At 48.1% G+C, this 12934-nt stretch overlaps 1 protein-coding gene across 1 annotated transcript in view; it reads left to right on the forward strand.

Moving 5' to 3' along the window:
* The first annotated feature begins 319 nt into the window (after positions 1–319).
* Positions 320–12934, forward strand: part of WDR44 (WD repeat domain 44) — a 54391-nt gene continuing 41776 nt past the window's right edge. The window contains exon 1 of the mRNA XM_072125786.1: positions 320–424. Within this exon, the coding sequence (XP_071981887.1) occupies positions 351–424 (74 nt within the window). The 5' untranslated portion in view covers positions 320–350. The remainder of the gene's footprint in view (positions 425–12934) is intronic.

The following is a 12934-nucleotide window of genomic DNA, read 5'->3' on the forward strand; positions in this document are numbered from 1 at the left end:
TCCCGTCCTGTACAGTGCCGGCTCCCGTCCTGTACAGTGCCGGCTCCCGGCCGTTTCCTTCTCTTCCCTCCATAGAACGCTCTACAACAACATCACGTACAAGTCTCCCGGTCATGTGACACCTCCGCGTCCACGTGACCTGCCAGCGGCTGCCGCTCAGTGTAGACACTGCCCCGCTGTAATCTCGCGATATCCTGCCGTGTTTGTGTGTGGATGTGCCGGGCCCTTCTCTCCCTGTGTGGCTCGGCCTGTCAGCAGGAGCTGTACCTGTATGCTGGGCCGGGCACTACCCCCGGGGAGCGGCGCCCGCTGAGGCCTCGCACACACCGGACCTGTCCCGGGCTCCTGCCATGGCGTCCGACAGTGACACGGAGGAGTTCTTCGATGCTCCAGAGGATGTGAACCTGTCCTGCTCCCCGGCTGTGTGAGTGCTGTTACCTCTCCTGTATATACAGTTCCCCCCCCCGACATCTCTCCTGTATATATACTGTGCCCCCCCTGACACCTCTCCTGTATACACAGTGCCCCCCCTGACACCTCTCCTGTATACACAGTGCCCCCCCTGACACCTCTCCTGTATACACAGTGCCCCCCCTGACACCTCTCCTGTATACACAGTGCCCCCCCTGACACCTCTCCTGTATACACAGTGCCCCCCCTGACACCTCTCCTGTATATATACTGTGCCCCCCCCTGACACCTCTCCTGTATACACAGTGCCCCCCCTGACACCTCTCCTGTATATATACAGTGCCCCCCCTGACACCTCTCCTGTATATATACTGTGCCCCCCCCTGACACCTCTCCTGTATATACAGTGCCCCCCCCTGACACCTCTCCTGTATACACAGTGCCCCCCCTGACACCTCTCCTGTATACACAGTGCCCCCCCTGACACCTCTCCTGTATACACAGTGCCCCCCCTGACACCTCTCCTGTATACACAGTGCCCCCCCTGACACCTCTCCTGTATACACAGTGCCCCCCCTGACACCTCTCCTGTATACACAGTGCCCCCCCTGACACCTCTCCTGTATACACAGTGCCCCCCCTGACACCTCTCCTGTATACACAGTGCCCCCCCTGACACCTCTCCTGTATACACAGTGCCCCCCCTGACGCCTCTCCTGTATACACAGTGCCCCCCCCTGACACCTCTCCTGTATACACAGTGCCCCCCCTGACACCTCTCCTGTATATATACTGTGCCCCCCCCTGACACCTCTCCTGTATACACAGTGCCCCCCCCCTGACACCTCTCCTGTATACACAGTGCCCCCCCCTGACACCTCTCCTGTATACACAGTGCCCCCCCCTGACACCTCTCCTGTATACACAGTGCCCCCCCCTGACACCTCTCCTGTATACACAGTGCCCCCCCCTGACACCTCTCCTGTATACACAGTGCCCCCCCCCTGACACCTCTCCTGTATACACAGTGCCCCCCCCTGACACCTCTCCTGTATACACAGTGCCCCCCCTGACACCTCTCCTGTATACACAGTGCCCCCCCTGACACCTCTCCTGTATACACAGTGCCCCCCCTGACACCTCTCCTGTATACACAGTGCCCCCCCTGACACCTCTCCTGTATACACAGTGCCCCCCCTGACACCTCTCCTGTATACACAGTGCCCCCCCTGACACCTCTCCTGTATACACAGTGCCCCCCCTGACACCTCTCCTGTATACACAGTGCCCCCCCTGACACCTCTCCTGTATACACAGTGCCCCCCCTGACACCTCTCCTGTATACACAGTGCCCCCCCTGACACCTCTCCTGTATACACAGTGCCCCCCCTGACACCTCTCCTGTATACACAGTGCCCCCCCTGACACCTCTCCTGTATACACAGTGCCCCCCCTGACACCTCTCCTGTATACACAGTGCCCCCCCTGACACCTCTCCTGTATACACAGTGCCCCCCCTGACACCTCTCCTGTATACACAGTGCCCCCCCCTGACACCTCTCCTGTATACACAGTGCCCCCCCCTGACACCTCTCCTGTATACACAGTGCCCCCCCCTGACACCTCTCCTGTATACACAGTGCCCCCCCTGACACCTCTCCTGTATACACAGTGCCCCCCCTGACACCTCTCCTGTATACACAGTGCCCCCCCTGACACCTCTCCTGTATACACAGTGCCCCCCCTGACACCTCTCCTGTATACACAGTGCCCCCCCTGACACCTCTCCTGTATACACAGTGCCCCCCCTGACACCTCTCCTGTATACACAGTGCCCCCCCTGACACCTCTCCTGTATACACAGTGCCCCCCCTGACACCTCTCCTGTATACACAGTGCCCCCCCTGACACCTCTCCTGCATACACAGTGCCCCCCCTGACACCTCTCCTGCATACACAGTGCCCCCCCTGACACCTCTCCTGTATACACAGTGCCCCCCCTGACACCTCTCCTGTATACACAGTGCCCCCCCTGACACCTCTCCTGTATACACAGTGCCCCCCCTGACACCTCTCCTGTATACACAGTGCCCCCCCCTGACACCTCTCCTGTATATATACTGTGCCCCCCCCTGACACCTCTCCTGTATACACAGTGCCCCCCCCTGACACCTCTCCTGTATACACAGTGCCCCCCCCTGACACCTCTCCTGTATATATACTGTGCCCCCCCCTGACACCTCTCCTGTATATATACTGTGCCCCCCCTGACACCTCTCCTGTATACACAGTGCCCCCCCTGACACCTCTCCTGTATACACAGTGCCCCCCCTGACACCTCTCCTGTATACACAGTGCCCCCCCCCCCCCCGACACCTCTCCTGTATACACGGTGCCCCCCCCCCGACACCTCTCCTGTATACACGGTGCCCCCCCCCCGACACCTCTCCTGTATACACGGTGCCCCCCCCCCCCCCGACACCTCTCCTGTATACACGGTGCCCCCCCCCGACACCTCTCCTGTATACACGGTGCCCCCCCCCCCACTCTGACACCTCTCCTGTATACACGGTGCCCCCCCCCCACTCTGACACCTCTCCTGTATACACGGTGCCCCCCCCCCCCCACTCTGACACCTCTCCTGTATACACGGTGCCCCCCCCCCACTCTGACACCTCTCCTGTATACACGGTGTCCCCCCCCCGACACTACTCTTGCATACACATTGCCTCCCTAGTTTTTTATCCCACACAGGAGATGGCGCTCATCCAATCACTACGTTTTTTTAACCGGACATCAGATCACCTATGTACCCATGTAGCTCCAATTATACGAGTCTGATGAGTCAGTCACTGATAACCGGACCACTGCTTTTCTGATGGGTGGGGGTCCCATGATCTGAATATTGTCCCCTATTTATAAAACACAGTACAAGTAGTCCTCGGGTTACATACAAGATTGTTTTTCTTAGGTTTTTTCTTCAGTTGAATTTGTATGTAAGTCAGAACAGTATATTTTATAATAGTAACCCCAGCCAAAAATGTTTTTTCCCTAGTGACCATTGGTCGTCGGGTGTCCATAAGTAGGGGACTGTCTATATAGCCCCTTAAAGATGACCTTCCCCTTTCTTGTCAGATTATTATTTACTTGTACCTGCACCCACTTCCTCCAGCACCTTCCTCTAGGCCGCTCTCCATATCCTATCACATTATATTATCACACCTTATGTCACTGACATCTTGGAATATGAATGTTGCAAATCTCCCGTCTTTAATTACAGTGTAACATATGTGATCACTCCCCATGAGCTCCCACACACACTCACACTCGCTTCCCTTCATGCTACACATTCTTGTCTCTTTTATGAGGAGCTCTCGTTCCTTATACACAGGTGGCTTCTGCCGCATCATCTGCTGTACAGCAGTATCCATTCTCAGGACTCTTGATATCTTACATGCACATTATTATTAACAACCATTTAGTCTTAATCCTTTTTACTTCTGTTAGGATGTAATTATTGATGTTGTCAGGCAGATGGAATGTATATACAGTTTGTCATGGATGATGGCTATGCCCTGGTATTGTAATGTGCAGTGAAAATCAATACAGTCCCATGTATACTGACATTTCTGAAGAATTATGCTCGCATGATAGACCAGGAGTCTAGATGTAGAGAGAGCGTTAGGACTGCTGTCCATAAAACCTCCATCGTGGCCATTGTAATTGGGCTATGTTGTCGGTGAGATATTGAGGATACAATGATCATCAGGGGTCCTAGAGATTAGATTTGCACCCATAACTGTAGTATAGGGACGTGCCATAACTTTATATGACACTGAGGTGTCTCAGATGTGTTTCTTTAATGACATAACTTAGTCGTTCTATACTAGAACATGTTTCCATATGGCACCTATAAAACAGAACGTGTCATGGTCAACAGGGTTCCTTGTTACAGACATATATGTATACTGTGGAAGCATAAACAAACTGGGATTGTGGAGCGCCCTGGGGGGCGGCTTCCTGCCAGATTCTTCCCACTTGGCTAGCCTTGATGGACAAGTCTTTCCTTTTTACGGAAGCAGAGAGTCAGGAGAACCCTAGGACACATATGGCCATCTCCAGTGTGACTTGTAAGAAGTGCATCTGTTGGGATTTCCTGAACCTTTGGGTCAGGCTAAGCAGAAAGAGACTGATCTCCCCTTTATAATGACTCCATAAGTGATGGATATATCTTTCCTATGGTCTGGGGATGGATGACTTGGTCGGCTGGAGGAGATTGCTCACTCCTGATCTCAGTCATTGAGTCAGGGATATAAGGCACGGAAATAGTTACTCTCCGCAGTTTCCATTGTCATCCCGTTTTTCTTGTTTTAGGTGTTCTGTTTATTTATGAAGGAGCAGATCCAAGGTACAAGTCCACCTAAATATATTTTCCCGGATAGTTTTCATGTACATAGGTGCTCTCCCTAGCACCTTATACGGCCATGAGGTCTCCTAGACTTCACTGCTTCCTGACTCATTCAGTCTGACACCTTGGGCCAGTATTGTATCTGTATTTCCAGATGTGAACCCATCTTATTGTAGTGTCTGGCTCTACAATGCTATAGCCTATAACTAGGCTTTGTAGAACCTGGAGTTACTGGAAGTATGAAATCAAGAATATGATGCAACACCCATGTGAATGATAACTTAGTATATGGGTGAAACTATGAAGGATGAACCCATCGGTGTGTTAGCTCTAGTGAATTAAATTGAGTGGGTGCTGCCATCCCCAGTGTAAGTAAGTGAGTAAACATTGCATAAATAATACATACAATGTCACACGGATACATCAATGTCCCCAAGCACATGAACATGTTTTTCAGGGACCCATATGGCGGCTGTAGAGAATGTACTGTATTTGGCCTTCTTATAGATCAGTATGGAAATGTGAAAAATACGGACAGCACACAGGTATCATCTTTGTGGTGTCCTTATTTTTGGATCACTTTATAGTTAACACCATCGCCTAATAATAATAATAATAATTCTTTATTTATATAGCGCACACAGATTATGCAGCGCTGCACAATGCATGTCAAATTGGTCCCTGTCCCCAATGGGGCTCACAATCTAAACAACCTACCAGTGTGTTTTTGAATGTGGGAGGAAACCGGAGGACCCAGAGGAAACCCACGCAAACACGGAGAGAACATACAAACTCTATGCAGATGTTGACCTGGGTGGGACTTGAACCCAGGACTCCAGCGCTGCAAGGCAAAAGTACTACCCACTACCCACTAGTGCCACCGTGCTGCCCTCACATTACTCTTCAAGGGGTTGGAACCGCTGCTGAAAACATTTGCCAGGGTTTTTTTTTTTTTTTGTTTTCTGGATCCTCCATCACAGTCTCATGCAGACTTACAGCTTGCAAATGGATTACACACCAAGGTTGCATGCACACTAACGTGTTCCCGCCGTAGCAGGTTGGGCACAGGGCGCACTGGAGGGGATGAACGCCCCTCGCCTTTCCGTAGAGATACAAGGGGCATGGCGCCATAATCCTATCTTCGGGTACGGAGCTGTACAGTGCCGCACGTGTGCTGCTCTATACCGCTCCACGTGCACATTACCGGCCTATGAGGAATGTGTATATGGCGGCCATATATACGTCCTCCAACGGTCATGTGAATGTAACCTAATTGCATAGAGATTGCAACCAAGGACGGCATAAGGTGTAAAGCCAACCTTAACTCGCATAGTGCCCGGCGCCTTGTTCACCACACTGACCCCCAGTTATTGTCTGCAGTGATGTCATCCTCTGTACTGTGATGTCACATCTGGCCTCAGTGGCGTTCTTATAATAATCTTGCAGTATCCTAATAAGCAAGAAATGGTCCCACAACAAATGAGAGGAGTGTTAGTCTCCACTCTGCTCCCTCCCTTTTGGTAATTAATTTAGTGTAATTGGTTTTACATACAATGATTGATTACATACAATGCTCTGGTATATTATGGAGATGGAGTCTAATTTTATCCATTGCCAATATTCATCAGTGGCTGGAAAAGTTTGTATAAATGTTTAAATTTAGAGGGACTCCACATTTTAGCCCATTAAACCGCCAGCCCCTGAGGGCCCCTCAGAATTCCCTGTTTAAAGAAGTCTCTTCCAAAGAGTAAAAAATGAGCAGAGAAGAGTCATATTTGCCTGCGATGAGTCAAATTTAAAGACTGCAGGGGAAGTGTCGTTTCAACCACCCCAATCTTCAGTTCTATATCACCTAGAAACATACTTAAGGTGTAATCTTAAAGTGAAACTGTCACCAGGAATATCATTTTTAGCTGGTGACTGGTTCCAATAGCCTATGCTATACTGATTTTAAAAATGTCTATCAGCATTATCAATCATTTCAGTACTGAATAAAACTTTATTTCACATTACATGGCTCCCTGCCAGCAGCATGTGGCTAGGGAGCGGCAACTGCAGTCTCCTCCGACACTCTTCCTTTCCTCCACACTCATCCCGCGCCCTCCCCCTCACCTCTTCCTTCTATCTGCTGCAGGCGGCCAGGTAATGTGAAATAAAGTTTTATAAAGTGGTGTAAGAGATTCTAAAATCTGCATAGCATTGGCTATTGGAACCTGTCACCATCTAGAGATGACATTCCAGGTGACAGGTTCACTTTAAAGATACAAATCTCATTATTTCCTCCTTACGATCCATCTCTGCATCTCCTGTGGTTCTTATGGATCGGTTGCTGCATCCAGTTGCACATCGGGTATCCTCATCCTACGTCGTATACATATCTCAGTAATGTATGGATATATTATAGTGTTTGTACTTGACTCTTAAGACCTCAGCAGCCATTTTTAGCGGCGTTAAAAATTTACGTCAAACATTCTGTCCTCCGAAGTTTTCACAGATTGTCCTCCTTCCCATATGTTGTTTGTTTTTTATGTTTTTTGTTTTTTTTTTTTTTAATTCAAATCTGTGAGCTAATATATAAATAATTTCTTATTGCATGCTGCAGGGAAGCAGGTACGGTAAAATAATCGCCATTATTGCGCTTTCCTACTGGGTAGAAAGGAGTTAAAGTGCTCTTTGGGCTTCAGATTTGCCTGGCATCCTGCTTGTGTAGGTGTAGCTCCAGCGCTCTTCCCTGCCAGGGTGTAGTGTGTAAGATACATATAGATGTAGAGCTGCCAAAACAAGCAGATTACCGCCTGTCCTGCATCGTAGCCAGCGCTCGCCGTGTCCCTTTGCTGCCGCAGTCTCCCTGGTGTCACTCATGTAGAGGGGCTTGCAATGTATGACCTTCCATTGTCTTTCTCATATCACATTATTTTCCAAGTTCTATATGGAAGATTAAGTCGAGTGTGACCGGAGCGGGTGAGCAATCTGCAGCAGACCAGTCTGTGAAGATCTTCTCCTACAATGAGGTGGCATCTGGATGTGGATTCAGATTCAGGACTGGCTTCATTCTTCTGTCTTGAACAAATGCCAGAAATAGTTTCCTTGTCTTCATTAAAATAACACGGCCTACTTATATATCATACCCATCTAGGGTTTATACAAGTGGCATTGACTCATATACAGGCAGTCCCCGGGTTACATACAAGATAGGGTCTGGAGGTTTGTTCTTAAGTTGAATTTGTATGTAAGTCGAAACTGTATATTTTATAATGGAAGTTCTAGACAATTTTTTTTCTTTTGCCCCAGTGACAATTGGAGTTTCAAAATTTTTGGTGTAATTGGACCAAGAATTATCAATAAAGCTTCATTACAGACACCTTACAGCTGATCATTGCAGTCTGGGACTATAGTAAAGCATTCGGAGAGCTTCACCAGAGGTCACAGTGGGCAGAGGGGTCCGTCTGTAACTATGGGTTGTCTGCAAGTCGGGTGTCCTTAAGTAGGGGACCGCCTGTACAGGCGATCCCCCTACTTAATGACACCCGACTTACAGACGACCCCTAGTTAAAGATGATCCCCTCTGCCCACTGGGACCCCTGTTGAAGCTCCCTGGATGTTATGCTTTACTCCTAGACTGCAATGATCAGCCTTAAAGTGCCTGTAATGAAGCTTTATTGATCATCCTTGTCTGGAACTACAGTTATAAAAGATACAGTACCAAATTACATACAAATTCAACTTGAGAACAAACCCAAGGAACCTATCTTGTACTTAACCCGGAGACTGCCTTTATATGTCTGAAGTGCATGTGAATGGGGCCGTACACACAAGACAGTCTACAACGTGTCCTATTGTGGTTTGTGTTTTGTAACCTGAACGACACGTGTCAGTGTGTAGTTTTGTGAGATTTCCTGGGACTTCACATTGATAAGAGCTTCATAGCTTGTTTTATTGCTCGTGGTTTGCAGAAGCTTCATGGAGCGTAAAACATAATGGTCATGTGAATAAGCCCTTAGGTCGCAGACTATCATCTGTTCTAGAACTACCCCCCCCCCCCGCCCCCCTCAACGTGTAAATTGGCATCTTAGCTTAGTCACCTGTCACTAATACTGACTCATGATTGAAGCTTTGCAGACAAAGATTCAATCATTATATCACTTTACAGTGAGTTGTATTAGTCAGATAAGGGATTTTTTTATTGCTAAATGTCCAGACATCCCTGACAGATAATTTTACTGGGAAATATTGGTGAAAACAAACAATTTAAAAGAATCTGTCAACACGCACACGCACACACACACACACACACACACACACACACACACACACACGCACACACCGTGCACACATTGGTGCATGGGAGAGGAGGGGGTAAGCGCTGCTCGCCCCTGCCCCGATTTATAGAGATACATGCGGCACGGCGCCGTAATATGGGGATAGATCGGATATGTCCTATCTTTTCCGCACGTGTGCTGCACTGTACCGCTCTGTGCGTCCATTGCCAGCCTATGGGGGATATATATATGGCCCCCAATAGTCGTGCAACGTTCGTGTGAATGTATCCTTACACTGATTCCCTTTGCAGGGGTGGATTAAGACTGCCCTCTGCTGAATAAATATTATAGCCCCTCCAAGTCGGGAATTCACTTCCCACATATGCTGCTAGAATCGGCTTCTTGTAGAATGAAGGATGCGTCCCTTTTACCTGCTTTTAATCTGCGTTTTCAGGACCTCTGGAGGACATTGGAAGGTCCTGAAATGGCTCTTGTGTGCATGCGTATTAAAAGCGTATTGAAGCTCCTACTCAGTATAAGATTTGGTGGGTAGTGTGGGTGGGCTACATCCCAAACCTATATCCAATTGTACTTCTAGCAACCCCCCCCCCCCCCAGAAGAAAAAGCCGGATTATAAACACATGTGAAGAACTTTTTGATATATGTTTAGTTGGTCAGCCTTTGACTAGGGTGCAACAACGGTGTGGGCGAACATGTTTTTGCAATAGAAATATCATGACCCCACCTTTCCTGCTTCAATATTGTTTCCTACCGCCCAGACCGCCTATATTTTAATCCACTACTGTCTCTGCATTATACGGTCATGCTACCCCGCCGTCCTCGCTGACACTGCTAACCTGGCTGAAGAGAATTCCTGTGGGAGATGTGAGGAGATGGTGACTTTGTGTTACTTGGCTCTGCCGCATGATTAATCGCTCCCTTGGAAAGGAGGAGGTTGAGGGAGATGCTGGCAGTTTAAAGAGAAATCAACTCTGCTCCTCACTCCTCCCTTAGGTATTCTCTGAAGTGGGATTAGGTCAGCATTGTCAGCATCTGTGAGGAAGGTGGGGTATAGAGACTGTTCTCCACCTTCATGACTGGAGCAGAGAACATCTAAGTCTTTTTAGAAAAATGGTTGCTCTAATCCCATGGATATTTTTTTTAATGGACTGCTTAAAAATGGGCCAAAACTGGGCTCAAAACGCCACTTGTCACCGCAGCCTTATGCACGTGTGATTTTTTTCTTGGGGTGGGGGGGATCTTTCTAGTCTTGGAATTAGATTTTGATGTAGCAGTCGTGTCTGTAGACTTGGACGTGTACATTTGGGTTTTTGTCGATGACCCAGTTTTCCGTTTGACCACACGCTGTCTTCTCAGTATCGTGGAGGCTTTAACCATGTAAATTGTTTGATCCGATCGGGTTTCCCAATTTAATTATTGTGAGGACAGCTTGTGTACCTGAGCAGAAGGTGAGGTGAGGACGCGGCTGTCAGCGTTGTGACATGAGAGAAGTCTCTGGGCAGCAGCACGCTTTCCTTTAATCTACATGCGCTTCTATTCAGAGATTTCTTTGGAAGTCAGAACACTTGCTGACATTATTGGGGGAGTAAGTTACGTTAGATGACAGCAGGGGCCCCTTTAATAACCGCAGCACTGTCCTATTTATTTTCCATATAAAGCAGAATTTCACAATTTATCTGATTTATGGCTTATTAGTCAATCCAGTATTTCGCGGTGTACCGATGTAGCATGTCTGTTCCTGATATGTTCACATAATACATCATGCCCTAAGATTTACATGAAGGCAGCCAAGACATCACCTTCCATAGAGCTGAATGGAGAGAGAAAGGCACATGCACAGCCTCCTCCCACACTCCCACCAGAAGTAATGCATATGGGTTCTAGGGGTGTCACACATTTTATGGCATACCTTATCCATATGGCATTAAGGTCTAAGATGTCTACTCCTATGAGTGTAGGCCAGTGGTTCTCAACCTGCGGGTCGCGACCCCGCCTGGGGTCGAACGATCAAAGCACAGGGGTCTCCTAAAGCCATCGGAGCCACGATTTTATTGCATTTTTTGGCACGAATACAATGTTCTTGTACATGATTTGGGGTCACCGCAACATGAGGAACTGTATTGCGGGGTCACAGCATTAGAAAGGTTGAGAACCACTGGTGTAGGCTTTCATTCCCAGTTCCTTATTCTTGTTATCTGTAGCAGAGAAGCTTCACTACTGAGCATGTACATAAAGTGCAGCCACATTCATCTCGACTAAAAACCGGGAAGAGAGGTGTACAATCCACATGCTGCCTGTCAAACCTCGAGTTGCGGTCCGCACCCTGCTGACAATCACTCTGATGATCGCTTCCATAACTAATGTAACATAACCAATGGAAGCGTTGATTGGTGCAGGAGGCCAGGTAGCAGTGAGTGCAGCTGAGAAGTCCACACTTCTCCTGGGTATCTCCTGTGGCTATGCTCTGTGTCCTGGCTCTGGTTGTAAGCGCTGGCATCAGGACTCTGAGCAGGAGAGGACTCAGGAGTGGTTAGTACTTGCCTGCTGTACTGCTCTGAGGTCCGCTCCTGCTCCTGGGACAGTTCTGCTCCGGGTCCTGAGGTGGCACATGGAGGTGAGAAGAAACTTCAGTGTGCTACAGGAAGGAGAAGAGAAGCCAGCAAAGGAGAGGATTTATTTTGTTTTTGTCTGCTCTGGGGTCTCCAGTATTATTAGACTGCTATGGCTTCCCCAGTATATTTGTCTCTTGTATTTTTAAAAACTTTTTAATAAAGAAAAATACAAAACATCTAGCCTGGTGCATATAGGTTACGGATGCAGCCCCTTAAGGTTGAACAATATGACAAAGCGTCCTTGACAAATAAATTTTGCTCACTTCTGGCTTTAAAGAGGACCTGTCACCTGTAAAAACAGCACTAGGAGCTGCGTACTAAAGTACAAGAAGAACGCTGGACTGTGCTCAAAGCAGCCCGGCATATTCATGAGGGGGCTCTGATTCTCCCTCGGGCCGTCTCTCCCACTCCATAGGCCGGCGGTGACTGCCAGGCTTGATTTGGCAGTCACCAGCCCTAGCACCGCCCCCTCATGAGTACGCTGGACCTTGTGATCGTGTTCCGGCATTCATATTGTACAGCGCGACAGCATCTACTAGTGTTATCGGACGTTTCTGATAACTCTAGCAGGGTTACACTGTTACATATGAGATAGCACTAGGAGCTGCCGTTTTTACAGGCGACAGGTCTTTAATCCTTAGATTTGGAATAGAACAGACGTTTAAAGGAAATTTCTTAATTTTTATAATTTATCATATGTTTGTGCTTTCAGTCTGTTTTATCTCGTCTTTGACTCCACCAAAATTGTCACAGACTCCACACCCCTGATTGTTATAACTTAAGGTCATCACAGGTCAATCAATGCAAAAAGTTTTGTGTTACAGACTTGTACAGACAATGCCTGGATGGAAAACCCATAGCTGTTTTATGGTGACTCTGCTGAAGAAATCCATGATGAGATTGGTTACACCCAATTGTCCTAGTCACCTTTTTGCTTCAATGATCTGACCTCAGACATGGAGCAGCACTGCAGCGTATAGTGCTGGAGGTCATCTACAGGTTCAACCTGTCCTACAAGCGGAATTTGTGGGGATAGAGATGTGATCACTCACCAGATATAGGACATGCTGTGGTTAAGGAGATGACCTCCTCCTCCTCTGGTTTTACACTAAATTGAAAGCTGTCCCCGGATGTGTTGTACTGAAAAATTGGACATAACTTGTAGTAACTTTAAAGGGGACCTGTCACTATCTTTGGGTCCCTAAACCAAATCCAGGTCCGTA

Source organism: Engystomops pustulosus, chromosome 9, assembly GCF_040894005.1.
Source record: "Engystomops pustulosus chromosome 9, aEngPut4.maternal, whole genome shotgun sequence".
Taxonomy (NCBI): Eukaryota; Metazoa; Chordata; class Amphibia; order Anura; family Leptodactylidae; genus Engystomops; species Engystomops pustulosus.